The sequence below is a fragment of the Danio rerio genome, chromosome 8 (assembly GCF_049306965.1).
Source record: "Danio rerio strain Tuebingen ecotype United States chromosome 8, GRCz12tu, whole genome shotgun sequence".
Lineage (NCBI taxonomy): Eukaryota > Metazoa > Chordata > Actinopteri > Cypriniformes > Danionidae > Danio > Danio rerio.
In genome coordinates, this window is record NC_133183.1 from 39,622,531 (window position 1) to 39,647,770 (window position 25,240).

At 36.0% G+C, this 25,240-nt stretch overlaps 2 protein-coding genes and 1 long non-coding RNA gene across 6 annotated transcripts; 2 read left to right on the forward strand and 1 right to left on the reverse strand.

The window, feature by feature from the left end:
* Positions 1-95: 95 nt before the first annotated feature.
* Positions 96-11,853, reverse strand: LOC141375839 (uncharacterized). 2 transcript variants are annotated; one of them, XR_012384646.1, is made up of 11 exons: positions 11,741-11,853; positions 11,303-11,470; positions 10,053-10,220; positions 9,707-9,768; positions 9,349-9,427; positions 9,038-9,113; positions 8,678-8,732; positions 5,497-5,548; positions 5,211-5,288; positions 3,751-3,904; positions 96-410 (listed from the first exon to the last, which is right to left on the reverse strand). It is a non-coding gene; the product is annotated as an uncharacterized lncRNA (long non-coding RNA). The 2 variants fall into 2 exon arrangements; XR_012384645.1 differs by lacking the exon at positions 96-410 and having other exon boundaries at positions 2,488-3,904; positions 11,303-11,466.
* Positions 11,854-12,581: 728 nt separating this feature from the next.
* LOC141375824 (E3 ubiquitin-protein ligase RBBP6-like) lies at positions 12,582-15,956 on the forward strand. 2 transcript variants are annotated; one of them, XM_073910788.1, is made up of 7 exons: positions 12,674-13,095; positions 13,289-13,385; positions 13,489-13,564; positions 13,711-13,799; positions 13,876-13,936; positions 14,039-14,178; positions 14,274-15,950. In XM_073910788.1, the coding sequence occupies exons 1-7, from the start codon at positions 12,936-12,938 to the stop codon at positions 14,446-14,448; spliced, it is 798 nt and encodes a 265-aa protein (XP_073766889.1). In that variant the 5' UTR covers positions 12,674-12,935; the 3' UTR covers positions 14,449-15,950. The 2 variants fall into 2 exon arrangements, with proteins under 2 accessions (XP_073766891.1, XP_073766889.1); XM_073910790.1 differs by lacking the exon at positions 13,876-13,936 and having other exon boundaries at positions 12,582-13,095; positions 14,274-15,956.
* A 1,535-nt stretch (positions 15,957-17,491) lies between these two features.
* LOC141375830 (E3 ubiquitin-protein ligase RBBP6-like) lies at positions 17,492-24,642 on the forward strand. 2 transcript variants are annotated; one of them, XM_073910803.1, is made up of 9 exons: positions 17,492-17,704; positions 21,329-21,453; positions 22,654-22,723; positions 22,809-23,217; positions 23,411-23,507; positions 23,611-23,686; positions 23,833-23,921; positions 24,161-24,289; positions 24,385-24,642. In XM_073910803.1, exons 4-9 carry the CDS (start codon positions 23,058-23,060, stop codon positions 24,557-24,559), a joined length of 726 nt encoding a protein of 241 aa, XP_073766904.1. In that variant the 5' UTR covers positions 17,492-17,704; positions 21,329-21,453; positions 22,654-22,723; positions 22,809-23,057; the 3' UTR covers positions 24,560-24,642. The 2 variants fall into 2 exon arrangements, with proteins under 2 accessions (XP_073766904.1, XP_073766903.1); XM_073910802.1 differs by lacking the exon at positions 21,329-21,453.
* The last annotated feature ends 598 nt before the right edge of the window (positions 24,643-25,240 follow it).

The window sequence follows — 25,240 nt, forward strand, 5'->3', positions numbered from 1 at the left end:
AGAATTTTCATTTGAAGAGCAGGTCAGTTTATAAAAAATGTAATTTGAATACAGAAGGAACCTCAAGATCCAAACAGGAAATGGTCCAGAATAGATTTAATAAATGTTATATTTATTATAAATAATTTCCACAAAACCTTTAAACACAAAAAAAACAGTAAACACAAAATCCATGAAACTCTCTTGCTTGTCTAAAAGCAGTTCTCATTGGGTATAACAAGCTTCCACATAACTCTTCCATGTCTGCGTGCACATTTAGTTAAGTGCAATAGCAAATAATATTAAACGGTTAGTTCACCTCAAAATGAAGATTCTTTTATTAATTCCTCTCCTTCAAATTGTTTCAATCCCTTGCTGTCTATGGAGGATGAGGAGTTCTTGCACTTCATCTAAGTTATCTTCCTTTGAGTCTGAAGAAGAATGAAGGTCTCAGGGGATTAGAGTGAGATGAGGGCAAGTAATTAATAATATAATGTACATTTTTGGGTAAACTCTTAAAACCCACCAGTATGTTCTATTTCTGTTTCTGTCGTATTTTAACTATTTGAAAAAAAAAACATTAAAAATATTTTAAAATATATTAATAAAGAACTGAACCCCACAAATGCAAAACCTTCATCATATAACCAAGCCACCAAAACTCCAAATAGACATCATTTGTTAAGCATTAACTCTACATTAATAGTAAGCAGTTTATAAACACAGCTAGATGCTCTATTGTTGACTTATAAGCATGTGTAATGTGCTCAATTTTTGTGTTTTCATACTTTGTTTATAATTCATTTTTCATAACTAAATGAAGTATTGCATTATTTACAAACTGTCTAAGAATAATTGGTGTTTTTTAAGATCATTAAGAATGAGTAAATAAATGATTAAAAAACTATATAAATGAACATTTATACATTTACTATTCAGGCATATAATCAGGGCTAAAAAAAAAAGAAAAAAAAAAAGAAAATCCAATCGGTTCCCTCTACACACAGCCCCACTCCTTGGTATCGAGCGCAGGCCCGGCCCTACATTTAGATGTTGTATAATATGAAATAGCAGTAAAAATTATGAAAATTGTTATGAAATAGTTTTTCAGTCATGTAGCCTAATACAAATATTTAGTACACTGCACAGTGCAATTATTATTTAAATTTATTATATCCATTATTATTAATATTAGTAAAATCTTTTTAAAAAATTTACTTTAGGCTATACTGCTATTTGCTCATGCAAAATTAAACACCAGAAAATATATCGTAGGCCTATATTAAGAGCTAAATTACAGTTAGCATCATAATTAGTTCAATTATGTGCTGTAGGCTATTGATTGACCAACACCCCCTGTATACAGTTTACACACTGCAGGTCTACAGTTCTGATGTGTATTTTGAATTACTTGTTTTAAATGACAGTAAGACATGCTATATTTAGTTTTTATAGTAAAATATACATTATAATCCAGTACAAAGTAAAATAATATTTATTAGTGGCCTATTGGCAGCGTATAGCCGTTAAGCTTATAGTCTAAGCATGTAATTTATTTATTATTAACATAAATTACAAACTAGCATCCTTATGATTTTATTTCGTTTCTGTATATTTTTATCAAACGTAAAATGCAATGATTTATACTTTGGTTTTAATTTTATTAGAAATTTAATAGCCGTTTAGGCAACACTACTTCTACATGTCATTGGCTCTGATTGCGTTTTTTACAGATAACCTATTTACAAAGATTTTTATTAAACAAGTGCACTACCACAAGATATTTTTGTAGGTGTAAAAATCTAAAAAGTATCATTATCATATTCTTGCCTTATTCATCTTTAATATAAATATAAAATTTAACACATTCATTGATTAAACTAGGGATGCTAACGATTACTCGATTGATTTATTGTCGGTAACCCTTTAAAACCGATAGACCTTATCGATGACCGATTAAGCATGGGCATTTAATAAGTTATGCTTTGCTCTTTGAGATGCGTCCACGATTTCACACATTACATAATCAAGTGTGCGCAGTTTAGGCTACGTTACCCTATGGAGTCGTGCACTCTCTTGACTTTGCATATTGGTTATGCACATATTGGTCATACCTATTATGCTCAGATCTCGTTTATCCGCTGGTGCTGCCATTAATCCGCTGGTCAAGTAATCAAAAAGTAGGCTACATGACGTTTAATTATGGGCAGGTTATTAAGACCAAACATTGGTTGTGCAAACTGTATTACGTTCTCTAAAATTTTAAAGTGTTTTAAGCTACATTATCTTTTATAGACTGGCATAGGCCTAAATACGCATCACGGCCAGACATTTATAGTTTATATAAAAACGAGCGTCACCGTCGCATTTGTTCACATGCTTTAAATTAATGCTTTTTGTCTCCCAAAAATAATATAATAAAGAGAACGATAAAATAACATTATTAACCGTTTAACTGTAAACATTTCTGTTCAGAACGATTAAAGTTGATCTTTTTTTTTCGGTTTTCGTTTCTGTTCCTGAAAAATGTCATTTGATTCTGTTTTTCGTTTCCGTTCCTTGAACCGGTTTGGAGCCCTGCATATAATACGTTTTTCTGCATGTTAAATAATGCTTTATAAACTCAACTTCATGCAGTTTTGTGAGCTAATCTAAAGTGAGGACTATTGATGCTTTATAAATCCCTTATAAATGAAAATTAAAATCTCAGCTATATTCTACACAGAAAAAAAGAAATAAATTAAAAGGGGGAGTGATTTATAGCTTTATATATATATATGGTGAAGCAGTGGCGCGGTAGGTAGTGCTGTCGCCTCACAGCAAGAAGGTCGCTGGGTCACTGGTTTGAACCTCGGTTCAGTTGGCATTTCTGTGAGAAGTTTGCATGTTCTCCCTGCATTCGTGTGGGTTTCCTCCGGGTGCAAAGGCACAGTCCAAAGACATGCTACAGGTGAATTGGGAAGGCTAAATTGTCCCTAGTGTATGAGTGTGACAGGCCCATATGACAGGCTGGCCGGAAGGTGTAAAAAAGTCGTTATCATATGGACAAGTCTAAAACTGAAGGACTTGTTCCAAAAAGAGCCGACCCCGCAATCATACGGGACTAAGGCCAAAGAAGATATATATATATATATTTTTTTTCCATTAATTTCAAGATACACAAATGAAACTATCTAATGAAAAATAAATCTTTGCAATCTTATCAAAATATAAAATTACTGTACAGTGCAAACATCACAGAAACACTGAAATGAATCTTGTCATATTGTTAATTGTTGTTTTGAAATGATGTTGTATTTTTATTTTGCAATGTTTAAACTTTACAGAATTTTTAAAATAAGATTGCAAAGATTTATTGTTCATTAGATACTGAGCCTTAAATTGACATTTATAAGGGATTTATCAACTATAAACAGTCCTTAGGTCACAAAACTGCATGAAGTTGTGTTATTATAGCATTTACTAACACACATGGTTACAATTACTATATGCCTGAATATAACATGTATAAATGCTCATTTGAATAGTTTATTAATCATTTAATAACTCATTCTGAATTATCTTAAAAACCACCAACTACTCTTATATACAAATAGTTTGTAAATAATGCAATACATAATATAGTAATGAAAAATGAATCAGTAACAAAGCATGAAAATACAATTAAGTCAAGTCAAGAATACAGCGTTTGAAGCTGTATTTATAAACTGCTTCCTAAAGTCTATTAATGTAGAGTTAGTGCTAAACTAATGATGTATAGTGTATACTTACTATAAAAGTGTTATTCAGATTTTTTATCTAAAGAGCCGAGATTCAGTTTTTAATATAAAAATCCAAAGCTGATCTCTGGTTTTTAGAGCCAATGGTTCAGCTTTCACCACAGCATGTACTTCCTGTTTGCTCCAGGATCTTCTCTTTATGGGACCTATGGGTGGTTAAAATATAAAAAAGTGGTTTTAGTTGCATAAATGTTCAGTCATTTTTACAACATGTGCTGTTATGTTAGTTTAATATTGTGATAGAAAATGCTAGAAAAATATGTCTTGCCTATTATTAAAAATACTTAAGATGGAGATGGATTAAAAAATACTTCCTATTAACTTCAAATCTGGTTAATGGGGTTACACTTTATTCCATAGTCCAGTTTAGACATTCTTCTAACTATGCGTAACTCTGCAACTACGTTAATTATCTCACCGTAAAGTATTATGTATTAGAGTATTTCAATAAGACTAACGCTCATCTGATTATCAGTAGAGTATTAGCAGACTGTTAGCTCAAGTTTAGCTCAAAACACTACACTGTAACAGATATCTGTTCATTACCAGTTCCTGTATTTTGTGATTTACAAGTGTTTTTTTTTTTGTTTGTTTTTTTGTGGTGGTGAATTGCATTATGGGATGTTGATCTCTGCTCTGTGCACTTTTGATGTTGAAAATTCAACTCTACAGTTTAACAAAGTGACTTTTACTGACATTTTAGTAGTTTGAAATAATATAATGTATAAGAAATAATATATAGAGATAAATAAGTCTTTAGAATAACAGAAAATGTACCGGCAGTTTATTACAAGGTTTCTGTAGCATAATATACAACAACAACCCAAACAAAAAGTCACTTTTTTTTACTTTTTAAGATTAAAAGTTGTTGGAAGAAAGATCAAGATCCCATAATGCAATTCAAAAGCAGAAACAAACAGATTTCATAAAAACAAATTATGAAAAACTGCTAATTTAATTATTATTACTTATTTTTATTAATTTTAGAGTGTAGAGTATTAGCTGACAGTTAAGGTTACCTCAATAAAACCAACTCTCATTGGTCTCAGTAAATAGTACAGCAGACTGTTAGGTTACGCTCAAAATTAGTACAATATGACTAATTCTTATATAAATTTAGTAGAGCATTAGCAGTGTTGATTCTAACAGACAGTCTAATGGCTGTTAGTTGACAAGTAGTTGCAGTTACTTGTAGTTAGTAGTTAGTAGTAGTAGTAAAGTAAATTATCAAAATAAAGTGTAACCAGATATGCAATTAGTATATTTTTCCAAAGTATTTAGCAATATTGTTTAACTAACATGAAATGAGACATCAAGTGCAACTGTACTGAAATCATCATGGAAGTAATGTGCTTCTGTCCTGTTTTACCCTACATGTTATGTAAATGAGCTTGTGCATTTGGACTTGTACAATAAAACAAGTCAGTCACAAATTAACTTTAATGATCATACCTCTCTTTTTTGTGAATGCTGGGTCTGCATCACTATCTTCACAGACACTGTACCATGGTGATGATACTTGAGGGGACTCTGAAAGTAAAAATCAAGTCTGAGAGTTGACTTCTCTGCATAAAGCTTACCAAAATATTTATTTGATTTTGTGTTGTTCTTTTTAATGGGTAAAAGCGTGTGATGGTAGCTTAAAAATAGTTTTCAAACATAGCACATACATATCATGATAAAAATAAACATTCTGAAAAAAGAAAAATCTGATTAGAAAAATAAATAATATTTTTACCTTTTAGATTGGACTTCACCTCCTCCAAAATCACGATCCACTGTAACTTTCTCTGAATGTAAAAACCCACACAAAAATACATCATTTAAAACAATATGGTATATGTTTGCAAATACAAATGTGTATATAACATCCAGAAAATCTGGCACTGTATTACATGTTTGTGTGTAAACCCACGATTTGATCAAGATTCCCCCCTTTAAAATCTGCTGAGCGTCTGTTTTCAAGTCCCAGAAAAACTGAGTTGTGGGAACAGAGCAGTTCTCTTCTGCAGTCATACAGTCATAACACACACATACATATGAAGAGTTTGGTTGCAAAATGCGATAAACGGCATTTTTTGACATTTGGATTTTATTATTGGAAATCACTGTTCAGATGTACCTTAATCTATGTGTGAATTGCTGCCATTAATAACATTTAAGAATGCACATTTTAGGCCAAGTACAAAACGTATTTTTTTTTCACAAAACGCAATATCCGTCAGACCAGTTTCTTTACAAAGTGCGATATAACAGTTAGAGAGCGTTCAGGATGCGGCGCGAGCTCAGCATCCCCTGGGAAGAGAGTCATTACCGGTGAAGTGCTCAGAGTTTGCTCATTGATTTAGCGATAGAAGATGAAGTCTTCAACTTCACAAAAAATTATAAAAAGGCCACAAAAGTGGACCAGAATAAGATACGTCTGCGTCAACAATACACAAATGCAGCAGGGAACGAGTCTCCGCTGATGTCAAGAGAAGGCCTAGGAGCGCCTTTTTTCCTACTCCCCATCACAAGATACCTGTCTGCAAGTGTTCTTTATAAGTTTATTTTTTAAATAATTTCTTAAATGTAGCTGAGTAGCCTATCTGAAGATTTATTTATGTGGTTGCACCTATTATTTAAAATTAATTCTTGTTGTTGTTGATTTATTACAAAGGAACTTAAAGGGCACATGTTGTTATGGAGAAAACGGTTTAGCTTTTTCACAACCAAATAAATAAGCTATTATTATTATTACAGTGAAATAATTCATTAAATATGACATAGCGAGGCAAGTTTGTGTCACGGACTCAGCTCCGCCCGCTCTAATCATACAGGTTTGGTTTTCTGCAGCGGTGTGGAAGGAGCCGCCCCCCACTCTTTCTGTACCAAGCTAAAGGTCATTTATCTAACTAACTTAATCTTACTTATCAAACAAAACATTGATTCACTAGCTTTTGGTAATGGTATTAATGTAGTATAATATAGCCTAAGGTGGATGTAGCGTTTTGCAAAAAAAAAAAAAAAAAGTTATGTTATGTTATGTTGTGTACATTCTGGCCAAATCTAACTTAGAATCTTATTATTATTAATCAATCTTTGCATATATTATTCCATGTTTGACAATGTGGGTTGGATTAATATGTAGCATTTTGGCATGTCTTTTTTTACTTAATTATAGACATAAAATTAAATAAAAAATATCCTGGATTTGAAAATATTGTGTTCCTGGCCTTCACTGAGCTCAAGTTATAGTTTAATGTACAAAAATTGTGAATGAACTTGACTGTTGATGTCCTGAAAAATAATGTCAAAATTACCAACATTTTTTTAAATGGATATATCTCGTTCTGCAATGAAACTCTTTATATACAGTTGAAGTCAGAATTATTAGCCCCCCTGAATTATTAGACAGCTTGTTTATTATTTCCCCAATTTCTGTTTAACGGAGAGAAGATTTTTTTCAACACATTTCTAAACATAATAGTTTTAATAACTATTTCTAATAATCATTTCTAATAATGGACTTATTTTCTCTTTGCCATGACGACAGTAAATAATATTAGACTAGATATTCTTTAAGACACTTCTATACAGCTTAAAGTGAAATTTAAAGGCTTCACTAGGGTAATTAGGTTAACTAGACAGGTTAGGGTAATTAGTCAAGTTATTGTATAATGATGGTTTGTTCTGTAGATTATCGAGAAAAAAATATAGCTTAAAGAGGCTAATAATTTTGTCCCTTAAACGGTGTTTAAAAAAATGTAAATTGTTTTTATTCTAGTCAAAATAAAACAAATAAGACTTTCTCCAGAAGAAAAAAATATTATCAGACACACTGTGAAAATTTCCTTGCTCTGTTAAACATCGTTTAGGAAATATTTAAAAAAGAAGAGAAAAATTCCAAGGGGTCTAATAATTCTGACTTCAACTGTGTGTATATATATATATATATATATATATATATATATATATATATATATATATATATATATATATATATATATATATATATATATATGAAAGTATATACAGTTGAAGTCAGCCCACCTTTTTAAAACTTTTTTACAAATATTTGCCAAATGATGTGTAACAGAGCAGGGAATTTTTTCATAGTATTTCTGATAATATTTTTTTCTTCTGGAGAAAGTCTTATTTGTTTTATTTCAGCTAGAATAAAAGCAGTTTTAATTTTTTATGAACCATTTTAAGGTCAATATTATTATCCCTCCAATAACTTGCCTAGTTACCCTAATTAACTTAGTGAAGCCTTTAAATGTCACTTTAAGCTGTATAGAAGTGTCTTGAAAAATATCTAGTCAAATAATTTTTACTGTCATCATGGCAAAGAGAAAATAAATCAGTTATTAGAGATGAGTTATTAACACTGTTATGATTAGAAATGTGTTTAAAAAATCTGCTTTCCATTAAACAGAAATTTAGTACAAGAAATAAACAAGGGGGCTAATAATTCTGACTTTAACTGTATATAATTAAAAATGTATATTTTATATATAATTTTATAAATATCTTATAAATATATTTTATATATTTTTATATATAATTTATAATTTTTATTTTGAAAAATATAATTTAGACAGTAGTACTCAAGGGTCCAGGGGTCTGTTCTTCGGACCTCGCTTAAATAATCTAAGAATATATTACAGATCCTGGATCTTTTAATCTTGATAACTCATCTTAGGCTAATTTGGTTCTTCAAAAAAGTTTGCGAATCAGATTAAACTGATCTGAGAGGTGTTGTGACTGTGTGTTGTGACAGATCTATCGATCCTCAAAATCATTATCAGCAATACAACGATTGGCTGACGGCACAGCAGCTTGATGACATCTGATTAATGCACAGTTATCAAAATTACATGAAATCCGTAGTAAACGGTTCGTTGAATCTGATATGCAATAACAGAGTTGTGAGTTACGTGTTGGAGCAGAGCAGTTCTCTTCCTCTGTCATATGGTCATCCTTCAATAAAAGCTGAATATAAAAAATATATATTAGTTAGACAGCAGTACTCAAGGGTCGCGGTCCCCACTATGTCAGACCTTACTGTGTGTGTATTGAGGACTAAGTGTGTTTCACAGCTTCTCTAACATGCCTCTGGTCCCCACAATGTTACACTAGTGCATGGGTTCACCAATTAGGACACACACTCTATTTCATTTCTAGATTTTGATTAAGAAAATAATTACAATTAAATGCACTACTACTACAACAACAACTACTACAACTACTACTACTACTACTACTACTAATAAAAATAACAACAACATTAAACACACCTCATCAGAGTTGTGGGTCACGTGCTGGAGCAGAGCAGTTCTCTTCCTCTGTCATATGGTCATCCTTCAATATAAGCTGAAAATAAAAAAATTTATATTAGTTAGACAGCAGTACTCAAGGGTTCCGGTCCCCACTATGTCAGACCGTACTGAGTGTGTATTCAGGACTAAGTGTGTTTCACAGTTTCTCTAACATGCCTCTGGTCCCCACAATGTTACACTAGTGCATACGTTCACCAATTAGGACACACACTTCTACTTCTACTACTACTACTAATAATAATTATTATTATTATTAAATTTAAACACACCTCATCAGAGGGTTGTGGGTCTCCTACTGGAGCAGAGCAGTTCTCTTCTTCTCGTCATATGATCATACTTCAATGAAAGCTGAATATAAAAAACACAAAATAATAATTAGACAGTAGTACTCAGGGCTCCTGGTCCCCACTATGTCAGACCGTACTGTGTGTGTATTGAGGACTAAGTGTGTTTCACAGCTTCTCTAACATGCCTCTGGTCCCCACAATGTTACACTATTGCATATGTTCATAAATTAGGACACACACTAAGTTAAATAATTACAATTAAATGCACTACTACAGCAACAACATCTACTACTACTACTACTACTACTACTACTAATAATAATAATACTAATAAACATACCTCATCAGAGAGTTGTCGGAGCAGTTTTCTTCTGCAGTCATATGGGCATCCTTCAATGAAAGCTATTTAAAAACAGCTTTGTTATACAAGTCATGTCATGACTATAAAGCTTTCATGACAGTCTTATGAACCCCCCTTTAAAGTAAAGCATTACCCAATTAATTAAACTTTTTTACCCATTAAGACAAGAAGAAGATATTAAGAGATTGATTTCATTATCTCTTATGGATGATGCAAACTCTTTATTTTTGAACAGATTTACCCTTAATCTATATTAACATTAAAAAACTCTTAGCTTTGCTGAATGTATTAAGGATTAATGTATTAAGTAATCAAAATGTCAAACCTTTCTCCAAGGCCAATCACATGCGCCATAGTCAAACGTTATTTCCTCTCCAAAGAAAATATCCCTGATTGCAAAAAGGCACAAATGAGGTTTTCTCTGAACAACGATCTTATTGACAGTGCAGTTAGGGTGCAGATCGTCCTCATGATCGGCATCAATGCTGCAAAACTAAGAGAAAAGAGCAGGCAACATTTTAATTATGCCCTCTCATAGCAATAAAAAGCTAAACTATGGCATGAATACAAACACAATGAATATAATATATACATGTACATTTGAATGGGGAAAACACTTAACCACCTGTTCTTGTTTTACCATATAAAGTCAAACATAAAGACAGTATTTTTATTATATCTCATATATGCTTTGCTTCCACAAGCTCTATCATTTGTACTCAACCACAAAACTTCCTTTAATAAATGTGGACAACGCAAACTCTGACCTAAAAGATTTAATGAAATGTGTAGGGTTCAAAAACTACAAAAACCTCACATTAGCATCCTCTCTGTGTGTGAATTATAAATACAGTAAACCTTTTGAAGTGGATCAGAACCTTTCCTCAATGTTGTTCTAATACTATTGAACACCTGTTCTTCTTTCTTAGGACAGTTTTAAAGAACTTTTTTTCCACTTTAATTGTTTACAGGTCACACTTTACAATCAGGTTTTATTAGTTAATGTACTACTACTTACTAACATGACCTAGTAATGAACAATGCATGTACAGCATTTATTAATCAGTTTAACATTTACTAATTACTAATGCATTATTCAAATCTACATTCATGCTTGTACCAGTAATAATGCATTGCAATAATTAATGCATTGTGCGTGTTCAACTAGTAATGAACAACTTTATTTTCATTTACTAAAGTTAACAAACATGAACAAATACTGTAATAAAGTATTATGTATTGTTCATGTTAGTAAATGCATTAACCAGCATTAACTAATTTAACCTTATTGTAAAAGGCTACCATTTGACAGCAAATAAATAAATAAAACACACACAGTGAACATTTATGTATTATAATTATTTATCTAAAATAAAACGTTTCTACACGTCATAGAACAATAAATTAAGTACATTTCTAGGACCAGATAGCCCCACATTTTAATTATAACCTCTAACGTTATATTACTACATTAACGTATAAATAGTATATAATAGTGTCATTTCAGGATTAACGTTAAATGTTTAAAGCAATTAACCATTTAAAAAGTACGATACAAGAACTATGAAAACATACCTTAGTAACCTTCTATATATTCGGTTTCCAGTGAATGGGTCTTGTCAGTGGAGCTGGTGATGTGTTTCTCCGCATCTTTTAATGGTTTTATCCTCCGTCGATCCATTTAGCCGCCCGGTGATTGGTGACTGTCTGACCGCGGCTCATGCACTCCACCCCGGCCTCTGACTCACGTAGCACCGGGCAGTTAGCACGTTAGCACATTAGCGCGAGTAACTTTTACTCGTGTAAACAAGTTAAATTACATACCGAACTGTAGTTTGTGTCTTATCAGTGTTATATTAATACGTAATTTGAAACAACATCGATTAAAACACCCAGGAAATTCGTTAAAACATTTAATTAACTATACCTGATAACTGTCAAAATATGCAACATAAGTATTTGTCATATAACCTATTTTATTACATTATGATGGTGAAAAACATTCTAACTTACCCAAAAATTCGAATAATTTGATGATAGATCTTAATTAAGTTGATTAAAGTCGGATTCATTTATGAGATTGCGCATGTGCAGTAGACAGAGTGTGTGAATTGCGTCAAGTGTGTGTCAGGGTGCAGTACCGCCATCCGACTACAGGACCGCTATAGAGCAGTGCGCCGACACACACTTACACACTCAATTCAGGTAAATGGTCAAGGTGGGGATCAGTGAAAAAACTGCACTAGGCATATCAGCAACGCCCCCTGAGTCTTTTAAAGGCAAAACATAGTGGGGACCGGGCGATCGGTCCCCACTATGTTTTTGGTCCCCCCTTTGTGAGTGTGCTATCATGCTGAGGTCCCCACCATGTAATAAAAACAAACACACACACACACACACACACACACACACACATATATATATATATATCCATGGGCCACTGTAAAGTAATATGGTTCTGTCATAACGTTTTGAATGAAAATCTGCATTTGGATAAGACACCTTTAGTATAGTTTTGATTTTAAGGCATAATAAAGATCAAATGCAAGTACGAGTGAATTTACATTGAAAATTTCAAACGCATCAAGAAAACCATGTGCTAAGGAAATTTCAAACCATTTGGAACGCACAGAGACGAGCTTTTGTGCAAAAATGAACTTAAAGGTGCCTTTAAAAAAGTGTCAAAGTACTTTTGAAAACAAAAAAGCAAACCCCCAATAGGTGGCAGCAAGAGGCCGCTTTATTTGAGTAAAGCATTGAACGATTCATTCAGCCAAAGAAGCCAATAGGATGAACGGACAGTTGAATCAATCCCTGAATCATCGACTCACCCGAGTCTTCTTGGCGAAGGCCTGAATCGTTCGTGCAGGGAAACGTCGCTGTGTATTATTCAGAGATGGCCAACTGTTCTGCTGTTTATTTTATTTATTTTACTATCAATAAAATTAATATTAATAATAATAATAATATTGCCGGAAGTTGTACAGCGCATGCGTCACGTGTTCATCATCAGCATCCATGACAACCGTCCTGTGGGTGTTGTTTGAATCTCGCTGTGTCGATTGGCATCTGATCTCTGCGTCCTCCGTGACAATTTTTCCAGATTATCGATATTATTGATCGTTGGATACGTCGATTGATCGCCTGCTGTTCCCATCACTCAGGTTTTACCCTTTTTATTACGCTGTGCTTTGTGTTTGTGTTCAGTATGTCTTGTGTTCACTACAGGTTCCAGAGTCGACTCACCTACGACTCGGTCCAGTTTGAAGGCCTCAACATCAGCGCGGGGGAGCTGAAGCGGCAGATCATGAGGAGCAAGAGGCTGAAGTTCTGCCAGCTGAAGATCAGCAACGCCCAGACTGATGAAGGTGAGTTGAGGAAAAGACACTTCAACTGTTCTACGCTAACATTAGATGCGTTATATCAGACACTTCTGGAAGCTGTAAGGTGGTGCTGATGCTGACATGTAGGGATGTTTTGGCTGTTTTAAAAGGCTAATGGCTCTCAAAGTATACCGTGCTCCATAATTATGTGCTGATTCTGATTTTATTTTGCTGTCAGAATACACAGATGATGCTCTCATCCCTAAAAACACGTCGGTCATCATCAGACGGATCCCTGCGGCGGGACTGAAGTCCTCAAACAGAAGATTTGTTGGGTAAGTGCTGTGAAATGAGCACACGCGTCCTCTGTTAGATGTTATATGAAGACTCCTGGTCTGTCCCTGGTGTTTTAGTCACACAAGCTCCTTTGTTTTGCAGACATCAAGCTGGACGCTGGCGTGAACCTTCACCTAGAGCTGATCCTTCACTCCTCTCACTGGAGCAGTTGTTGAAGGTATTGAACAAATGAATAGCACAATAGCAAAACGCAATGTAAAGCACACAATATACGCACACGCACTCAGCTTCTTAGGGAGATTTGAGATTGTTTGAAGGGTTGAGGGTGAAAAAGATTCAAATGTGCAAATGCCTGTGAAACAGACTGAGAATCTGGCTGAGGCAAAGGCGTCAGAGGAGGACAAGCTGAAAGCGGTGATGTACCAGTCCAGCCTGTGCTACTACTCCAGCAGGTGAGCGTTCAGACACTGACAGGTTTGCTTTGTGAGAGATGTCTGAGCTGATTCTCATGGTTCTGATGTTCACTAGTGAGGCCATGAGGCTGCTTGGGATCCCGGGACACCACATTAGGCACTGCCCCACTAATGTGGTAACTGGGTTTTCCAAGCTCACGGTTGCTGTGAACTTGAGCTCTTGTCCTCATCAGTCAGATTGTTTGCTCAGAGTTTGACTGTCACTCCTCAATTCACAGGGCAGCCGCTCCGCGCCGCACAAGCGCATCCGGAAGAGCACAGGGATTCCCCGCAGCTTCCTGTTGGAGGTGGACGACCCAGACCGAAAGGGAGTCATGATAGACGGCAGCGGCAGATACGTCATTCCCATCATAGACGCGTGAGTAAACTGTACTTGGCATAGCCGCATGTTCTAGTGTTTGTCCAAATCTCACATGATGTCTGCTTGTGTGTGTTTGCGCTCGATCTGTTCAGTGAGGCCTATGCTGCTGAGAAGAGAAAGAGGCCGTCCTTCTCCTGCCAGACCGAGCCTTTGCCCTCCTCGTCCTCAGCAGGTGCGGCATCTTCGGTCCGGGACGCCGGAGGGAAACGGTCCCGCTCCCCATCTTCACCAGAGACGCGCGGCGACCAGAAGAGACCACGTCGCTGAGAGACCTTCATCCAAGAGACCTGGAGCCGACGTGTAAATATTGTACATAGTTTATTAATAAAAGATAATAAAGATTATAGCCGCATGAACTGTGTGGACTGGTTAACCTTCACTCCAGCAGTGCAACACACACACACACACACACACACACACACGAATGAATTCATAAACACAATATCATGAAGTTTTGCTTTAATTTAGGAAAAGAGAAACTCTTCTGGGCTAAAATCTGATGGGTTTTTTTCAGCGTTCTTACTTCAGTCTTTAATGTCAGGTGATCCTTCAAATGTCAGTGTAAAGTGTTGAGTACACTATTAGTGCTCAGTCGTGTTTTTCATAGTTACCAGTGCCGATGGAGTTTTTTGAAGCGTCATATTCTGCTGGAAACGTTTCATTTGAATGGTAATGTCCCATAAGCGGAGGTCTTGTGAGTAACTTCACAAGTCGGTCAAAGTCTACACCGGTGACAAGCTCATCTACTCCCAGAACCTGCTACTCTCTACCTACACGTTGTCAGCTGATGTTTCAAAACCTCAACACTCGCGTACAGAACAGCCTCAGCGTCTGCACCACTTATCGGCACTAGCTGCAAGTCTACACCCCCTCTGTCCAGAAGTGAGCACAGCCTCTTGGTACCATCCCAGCAAGCATTTTTTTGGGGTGTTTAAAGGTGCCAACTGACCATCAAAAGTAAAAATGACTCATTTTATCTCATCCCAACAGGGAAACCACCAACAATAAAGAATGAGTTACTATCTGGTGTCATGGCTTTGCAATTAAAACAAGTTTAGTTATAATGGAGGTCATTGGGGGCAAAAACAGCCACTTGAACAATATGAACAATACATAAGGGTTAAAAGTCTAATAGACGGCTTGGTTAAAACCAGGCTAAATCTAGGCTGTCAGTGAGTGTGCACCCCTAACCCCGCCTCTCACAGTGACCTCACTAGCTCCGCTGAGTGCTTTGTGTCTCAGATTGCATGCAAGTCTGCAGCCAGATACTGCTGGAAGCTAGTCATCAAATACACAGGAACGAATGACTACACGTGTCAATCTGTCTATTAAACTATCTAATCTGTCTAGTCAGTCTTTTATTATCTTTTATATGCAAAAATATTCATTCATAAAAACATATGTATATATGAACACTGGGTCAAATAGGGTCCGTGCATTTTAAATCTAATAACAAAAATAACCCAATGTTGGTTTTGTCCATATTTAAATGAACGTGTGTAAACGCACGCTTTGATCAAACCTTTTATTCCCCTTGATGATATTGTGCTTTTTTTTCCCCTCAATGCCCTCCAAAGTTTCAATGTTTGGCCGTGTCTGCCATATCTGTTTTGTTTAAAAAAAAAAAAAGGAAAAAAAAGGAATGCATCGGTTCCTGCATGTAGAATTCAGAAATCTCATGGCATTGAAAGAAAACTGGCAGCTGTTGAGTGCCGAGGTCAAAGGTCAGATGAGCAGGCATCACACCTGATAAACACCTGGGGCAACTGTACAGTAAAAAAAAAAAAAACAAAAAAAACAACAAGATTAAGAAATATTGCTTTAATTTGAGAGAGACAAAAAAACTCTTCCGTGTTAAAATTTGATGTTCCTCCAGCGTTCTTACGTCAGTCTTTAATGTCAGGTGATCCTTCAAATGTCAGTGTAAATTGTTGAGTGTACCATTAGTGCTCAGTCGTGTTTTTCATAGTTACCAGTGCCGATGGAGTTTTTTTTTTTAGAGCGTCATATTCTGCTGGAAAAGTTTCATTTTAATGGTAATATGCCATGAGCGGAGGTGTATGAGTAACTTCACAAGTTGACCATAGTCTAGACCGATGACATGCTCATCTACTCCCAGAACCTGGCAGAACGAAATGTTGCAGCTCGTCCGGTCTTCAATGATGAGCCCAAAAGAGGCCACTTCACAGAGCCGGCCCAAGGCTTAAGAGAACTGAGAGGCAGGACAAGATGGCGGGCTGGACTTGGTTAACTTTAGATTTTACACAAATCTCATTGTTTTGTTTTTCACCTAAAATAGTAATTAAAACATCCAAGATGTGTTTTGCCTCATCAAAATGTGGAATTTGATCAGCAAACTACTCATTCTAAGACAACTATGCCTTGGGCTAAATGACTTGGCTTCAAGTACGATGCCACACGATTCAGAAATGAAGGTACAGACTGCACAAACAGATAAACGACATGATGCATCTCATTTCACCACAACTAAAGGCAGCGACAAAAAAAAAGTCAAGCTCTCACGATGATGACATTTCTCATGCAACCCTTTAGCAAGCCTACATAGTATTTATGCCTAAAAGTCACTGCATGGGTAAATAAGAAACAAGCAACACACACACACACACATATATATATATATATATATATATATATATATCCATGGGCCACTGTAAAGTAATATGGTTCTGTCATAACGTTTTGAATGAAAATCTGCATTTGGATAAGACACCTTTAGTATAGTTTTGATTTTAAGGCATAATAAAGATCAAATGCAAGTACGAGTGGATTTACATTGAAAATTTCAAACGCATCAAGAAAACCATGTGCTAAGGAAATTTCAAACCATTTGGAACGCACAGAGACGAGCTTTTGTGCAAAAATGAACTTAAAGGTGCCTTTAAAAAAGTGTCAAAGTACTTTTGAAAACAAAAAAGCAAACCCCCAATAGGTGGCAGCAAGAGGCCGCTTTATTTGAGTAAAGCATTGAACGATTCATTCAGCCAAAGAAGCCAATAGGATGAACGGACAGTTGAATCAATCCCTGAATCATCGACTCACCCGAGTCTTCTTGGCGAAGGCCTGAATCGTTCGTGCAGGGAAACGTCGCTGTGTATTATTCAGAGATGGCCAACTGTTCTGCTGTTTATTTTATTATACTTATCGCAATGATTTTACTACTACTATCAATAAAATTAATATTAATAATGATAATATTGCCGGAAGTTGTACAGCGCATGCGTCACGTGTTCATCATCAGCATCCATGACAACCGTCCTGTGGGTGTGATGGGGTCGATATACCGGAAGGCGGAAGGTTGATGACGTCGACAGAGTAATGGCGGCGAATTCAAACAATCAAAATAATTCAAAGAATAGAAATCGAGAAAATAAAGTTGGGAATGGATCGGAGACTCTAAGAGTAGAGAATAGTGGTGAAGAGGAGGAAGAGGATGATATGGATATAGGATGGACACAAATAGAAGGACGATACGGGAAAAAAGCATCTAGGAAAAGGAAAAAAGGTAAGGAGGATGCATCGGAAAGTAGTTCGCTAGCGAGTGAGGAGGAAGGGGTTGGAGAAAAAGCCAAATTAGGATTTAGGATAATATTAAGATTCAAGGAAGAAACGGGAGTTTCAGGAATAAATCCAATGATGTTGACACATGAATTAAAGAAACAAGTAGGTGAAATCGCATTCGCAAAGGTGCTTCAGGATGGTGCGTTAATGATTGTGTGCAAAAACGAAGAACAGAAAAATAAGGCAATGAAAGTAAAAACAGTGGGGAAGAAGGTTGTTACGAGTAGTAAGATCATAGGTCAGAATTCATGGATATTTGGCGTGATAAAAGGAGTTCCTATTGGGGTAACAATGGAGGAATTAAAAAAGAATCTTGATGGAGGTAAAGTCATAGACGCAGTTAGATTGAAGATGAATAGAGAAGGAAGAAGAATGGACAGTCTGTCGGTGCGCATTAAATTTGAAGGAAGAGAAATGCCAGATAAAGTCAGAATGGGATTCATCAGCTACCCAGTTATAGAATACAATGCACCTCCAATGAGATGTTACAACTGTCAGAGGTATGGGCACACAGCAGCTTTATGTAAATCAAAAATAAGATGTGCGCGATGTGGAGGGGAACACGAATTTGGAAAGTGTGAAGAAGGAGTGGAGGTGAAATGTTGCAACTGTGGAGGAGGACATAATGCTGCATATGGAGGTTGTGAGGCAAGAAAAAGGGCAGTGGAAGTTCAGCAGGAAAAAGAAAAAAACAATCTAACTTACGCTGAAGCAGTAAAGATGGTGAGGGAAAAGAGGAAGTCAAATGAAACAGTAAGATTGGATTCAGGTAAGAAAAATGAAGGAGAAGAAAGAATTGGTGAAAGTAGGTCATCAGAGGATTTGGCGTTAGTAAGCAAGAAAAATTTTGTACTCTTCATGGTAGAAGTAATTAACTGCACTGCCCAAACAGAAAGAAGAACAGAAAAGATACAAATAATAATTAAAGCAGCAGAAAGGTATCTGGAAATAAAGGGTCTGAAGAGTGATGATATAAGAAGAAGCCTCAGTTCAGATTTTCAAGAGAGTCAGGAGATAGGAATAGGTTAGTAGGGTTATGTTGAGAATCCTACAATGGAATGCAAGAAGTCTATGTGCTAATGGACAAGAGTTTAAGGGATATTTAAGTAAAATGAAAGAAAAACCTAATGTAATATGTATTCAGGAAACTTGGTTGAACTCAAGGTTAGATTTTGTTTTAAAGGGATATGTAAGTGTAAGAAGGGACAGGGAAGAAGGTATAGGTGGAGGTTGTGTCACGTTTATAAAAGAAGGAATGCCTTATAGAACTTTGGAAAAAGGAGTAAACCTGGAATATATAGTGATAGAAATATGGTATGGAATAAAAGAGTATGTTATAATAAATTTTTATAACCCATGTAAAAAACTAACAATGGATAGTATGGAAGAAATTAAAGGTCTAAATGAAGAAAGGGTTATATGGTGTGGTGATTTTAATGCACATAATACACTATGGGGAGGAATAATAACAGATAGAAATGGTATGGTAATAGAGGAGATTATAGAAAAGAAAAATTTGGTATGCATGAATGATGGAGGATATACACGAATGGATGTAAATACAAGCAAAGAATCAGCACTTGACCTAACAATTGTGTCAAATTCACTGGGTGGAATTACAGTATGGGAGGTCATAAGGAAATGCTCAATTGGAAGTGACCATTTTCCTATTATTAGTTCAATTATAAATAGTGAGAATAAGAATGTTAATAAAGGTAATTCTGGAAAATGGAAGTATGAGAAAGCTGATTGGGAGAAATTCAAAGAAATAAGTGAAGAAGGGTTGAAAAAAATTAAGATGAATGAAGATATTGAAATTGAAAGGCTATATGCAGAGTTAAGTAATGTAATTCGGCATGCAGCAAATGAAAGTATTCCAAAGAGTTCAGGAAAAAGAGTAGGGAAAATGGTCCCATGGTGGAATGACCAGTGTACAATAGCAGTAAGAAAAAAAAGGAAGGCATTTAAAATTCTAAAGAGAACACATAAATTGCAAAACTTGATAGAATATAAGAAAGCTCAGGCAGAAACTAGGAAAATAATCAGAGAAAAGAAGAAAGAATATTGGAGATCGTTTTGTAATGAAATTGGGAAAAGTACTCCGGTTGAGGAAGTATGGAATATGATAAGAAAAATGAGTGGTATTAGAAGAGAATATGAATACCCAGTATTAAATGTAGGAAGCAAGAATGCAGTAAATGTTAAAGATAAAGCAGAAATGTTTAAAAATGAGTTCTTAAAAGTAAACAGCTCCAATAACTTGACAAATGAAAGTAAGAATATGAGAGAAAGAGTGTTATCCGGGAATTGTAATATAATGGAAAAAAGGACAGTTACCGAAGGTACGTTAGATGTCTTGTTCACCTTTTCAGAAATGAAAAGGGCATTAAAATACACCAAGACATCAACTCCAGGACAAGACGATATAAGCTATGTGATGTTAAAAAAGTTAAGTGAAGAGTCACTAAGGAAAATTCTGGAATTTTATAACAGGGTGTGGGAAGAAGGAAAATTGCCTCTAGAATGGAAGGATTCATTAATTATACCCATAAAAAAATCAGGTAAAGACCCTAGTAATCCTTTAAGCTATAGACCAATAGCACTAACATCACACATGTGTAAATTAATGGAAAAAATGATCACTGACAGACTTGGGTATCACTTGGAGAAAAATAACTTTTTCTCCCCTTATCAAAGTGAATTCAGAAGTGGAAGAGGTACAATGGACTCAGTTATTAATTTAGAAACAGACATTAGGAAAGCGTTAACTAATAAGGAAACAGTAGTGGCAGTTTTCTTTGATATTGAGAAAGCATATGATATGCTATGGAAGGAGGGCCTGTTAATTAAGTTGAACCAAATAGGAATAAGTGGTAGACTATTTAATTGGATTAAAGAGTTTTTAATTGAAAGATATATTAGAGTAAAGATTGGGAAAGATGTGTCGAGTAGAGGAATTATTGAAAATGGTACTCCACAAGGCAGTGTTATAAGTCCTTTGTTATTTCTAATTATGATTAATGATGTTTTTCAAGTTTAGAAAGAAATATCAATAAATCTCTGTTTGCAGATGATGGAGCTCTATGGTTAAGAGGCAGAAATGTGGATCATATAGTTAATAAAATGCAAACAGCATTAATTAAAGTTGAGAACTGGTCAAATAAATGGGGTTTTAAATTTTCAGTGGAAAAAACCAAATATATTTTCTTTACAAACAAAAAAAGTAGTATTGACCTAAAACTGAAAATATATAATATAGAATTAGAACAAGTAAAAATGATCAGGTTTTTAGGTATGTGGTTAGATTCTAGAGCTACATGGAGTAATCACATCAGTAAGATGCAGGAGAAATGCAAAAGAATTTTGAATGTAATGAGATGTATTTCTGGGCGTGAGTGGGGAGCAGATAGACTAGCTTTAAAAACTATTTATGTAACAATGATCAGAGCAATTTTAGATTATGGTTGTGTGGCATACAATTCAGCAGCAAAGTCACAATTAGAAAAACTTGAAAGAATACAATCCCAAGCTCTTAGAATTTGTTGCGGAGCATATTCTTCCTCTCCAGTTCCAGCTTTGCAGGTGGAGATGGGGGAAATGCCAATTCAACTAAGAAGGAAACAACTGATATTGACATACTGGGCAAGAACAAAAGGCCAAGAGGTTAATCATCCTGTAAAAACACTAATGGAGGTATGTTGGGAATATGGGAAAAAGAAAATTAATAGCTTTAACTGGATTATTGAGGAATTAGTGCAGGAAATGAAATTAAATGAATATAATATTATACCATCAATAGTTCTACCAACAACACTTTTATGGATATTACCACAACCAAAAATAGACCTCAAATTATTGAAAGACAGACAGGAAAAAGGACATGAGTTAACAGAGGGATATCTAACAAGAGAGTATATCGGGACAAAATATGATCAGTATACACACATTTTTACAGATGCATCAAAAGATCCGCAAAGTGGCCGGGTGGGGATCGCATATATTATTCCAAGTTTAGATGTGTTAGAAGGGAAAAGAATATCTAATCATTTGTCAGTATTTACAGGAGAGCTGCTAGCAATTATGCTAGCAGTCAACAAAGTTTATGAAATGGATCTAAACAAGTCGATAATATGTTCTGATTCAACTTCAGCGTTACTATGCCTGGATATTAAAAAATCGGAAACTAGACAGGACATTATAATAGAAATTCTTCAATTATTACAAAATTTAGAACAGAAAAACAAAATAGTTGAGTTTGTATGGGTACCAGCACATTCAGGAGTTGAGGGCAATGAAGCAGCAGATAGATTAGCAAAAACAGTAATGGCAAAAGAGAGGATAGAAATGAAAATCAGGTATAGTAGGGCTGAACTTAAATCAGTAATTAAAAAGGGAATACACAAAAAGTGGCAAATAAGTTGGGACAATGAACAAAAAGGCAGACATTTATATGCAATACAACCAAAGGTAGGACAGATTTTGAAATCATGGGGGAGCAGGAAGGAGGATTGTATTCTTTCAAGAATAAGGATAGGACATACAGGGCTGAACACTACATTACACATGATAGGAAAACATCCAACAGGGTTGTGTGATGGATGCGGAGAAAGAGAGACAGTAGAACATGTAATCATTAGTTGCAATAAATACACAGAGGAAAGAAATATGTTAATTAATGACCTACAGATAAATGATGAACAAATAACACTGAAAGAGTTTTTATATCAGGAAGGAAAGAAATGGTTGATTCAATTCTTAAAAAGAACTCAGTTAATACATAGGATATAGAATGTCTAAATATATTTATTTAATTAACTTAATTATTATTTTATTTATAACAATATTAAGCTTTCTCCTCTCATCTACTATGTTTTCTATGTCTCGGCTGTGAAGGACCTGAGCTGTAGATGGAGGAGCTGAACACGCAGCAACATCGAAGGCTCGGGTTTTGAAGAGTCAAGAGGTAAAAAAAAAATATATATATATATATATATATATATATATATAAATAAATAAAAATAAGAGAGTCTCTGATCCATAACCCACAGTAGGTGGCGGTAATGCTCTGATAAGAATGCGAACCGCCAATAAACACCAGGAAGAAGAAGAAGAAGAAGTCCTGTGGGTGTTGTTTGAATCTCGCTGTGTCGATTGGCATCTGATCTCTGCGTCCTCCGTGACAATTTTTCCAGATTATCGATATTATTGATCGTTGGATACGTCGATTGATCGCCTGCTGTTCCCATCACTCAGGTTTGACCCTTTTTATTACGCTGTGCTTTGTGTTTGTGTTCAGTATGTCTTGTGTTCACTACAGGTTCCAGAGTCGACTCACCTACGACTCGCTCCAGTTTGAAGGCCTCAACATCAGCGCGGGGGAGCTGAAGCGGCAGATCATGAGGAGCAAGAGGCTGAAGTTCTGCCAGCTGAAGATCAGCAACGCCCAGACTGATGAAGGTGAGTTGAGGAAAAGACACTTCAACTGTTCTACGCTAACATTAGATGCGTTACATCAGACACTTCTGGAAGCTGTAAGGTGGTGCTGATGCTGACATGTAGGGATGTTTTGGCTGTTTTAAAAGGCTAATGGCTCTCAAAGTATACCGTGCTCCATAATTATGTGCTGATTCTGATTTTATTTTGCTGTCAGAATACACAGATGATGCTCTCATCCCTAAAAACACGTCGGTCATCATCAGACGGATCCCTGCGGCGGGACTGAAGTCCTCAAACAGAAGATTTGTTGGGTAAGTGCTGTGAAATGAGCACACGCGTCCTCTGTTAGATGTTATATGAAGACTCCTGGTCTGTCCCTGGTGTTTTAGTCACACAAGCTCCTTTGTTTTGCAGACATCAAGCTGGACGCTGGCGTAAACCTTCACCTAGAGCTGATCCTTCACTCCTCTCACTGGAGCAGTTGTTGAAGGTATTGAACAAATGAATAGCACAATAGCAAAACGCAATGTAAAGCACACAATATACGCACACGCACTCAGCTTCTTAGGGAGATTTGAGATTGTTTGAAGGGTTGAGGGTGAAAAAGATTCAAATGTGCAAATGCCTGTGAAACAGACTGAGAATCTGGCTGAGGCAAAGGCGTCAGAGGAGGACAAGCTGAAAGCGGTGATGTACCAGTCCAGCCTGTGCTACTACTCCAGCAGGTGAGCGTTCAGACACTGACAGGTTTGCTTTGTGAGAGATGTCTGAGCTGATTCTCATGGTTCTGATGTTCACTAGTGAGGCCATGAGGCTGCTTGGGATCCCGGGACACCACATTAGGCACTGCCCCACTAATGTGGTAACTGGGTTTTCCAAGCTCACGGTTGCTGTGAACTTGAGCTCTTGTCCTCATCAGTCAGATTGTTTGCTCAGAGTTTGACTGTCACTCCTCAATTCACAGGGCAGCCGCTCCGCGCCGCACAAGCGCATCCGGAAGAGCACAGGGATTCCTGTTGGAGGTGGACGACCCAGACCGAAAGGGAGTCATGATAGACGGCAGCGGCAGATACGTCATTCCCATCATAGACGCGTGAGTAAACTGTACTTGGCATAGCCGCATGTTCTAGTGTTTGTCCAAATACCACATGATGTCTGCTTGTGTGTGTTTGCGCTCGATCTGTTCAGTGAGGCCTATGCTGCTGAGAAGAGAAAGAGGCCGTCCTTCTCCTGCCAGACCGAGCCTTTGCCCTCCTCGTCCTCAGCAGGTGCGGCATCTTCGGTCCGGGACGCCGGAGGGAAACGGTCCCGCTCCCCATCTTCACCAGAGACGCGCGGCGACCAGAAGAGACCACGTCGCTGAGAGACCTTCATCCAAGAGACCTGGAGCCGACGTGTAAATATTGTACATAGTTTATTAATAAAAGATAATAAAGATTATAGCCGCATGAACTGTGTGGACTGGTTAACCTTCACTCCAGCAGTGCAACACACACATACACACACACACACACACACGAATGAATTCATAAACACAATATCATGAAGTTTTGCTTTAATTTAGGAAAAGAGAAACTCTTCTGGGCTAAAATCTGATGGGTTTTTTTCAGCGTTCTTACTTCAGTCTTTAATGTCAGGTGATCCTTCAAATGTCAGTGTAAAGTGTTGAGTACACTATTAGTGCTCAGTCGTGTTTTTTTTTTTTTATTATTTATTTATTGCAGAACAAAGCCAGCATACATAGCTAGCAACAACTATATACAAGCCAGGGTTTGCATTAAATAAAAATACATAAAGAAATTTCAAATAATAATAATAATAAAATAAAGACATTACAATAATAAATGAATAACAATACACAGAAAAAAAAGAAAAAAAAAACTCTGGGGTGAGAATTAACTAGTTATTATATAAGAAATTTTCTCAATAAAATCGGACCATGCTTTGATTGTATGGGGTTTAGCTCTGTTAATTCTTGCAGTGGAACGTTCTTACAGTGCAATATTTTTTAGTTCAATAAGCCACATTTTATCCGCTGGAAATG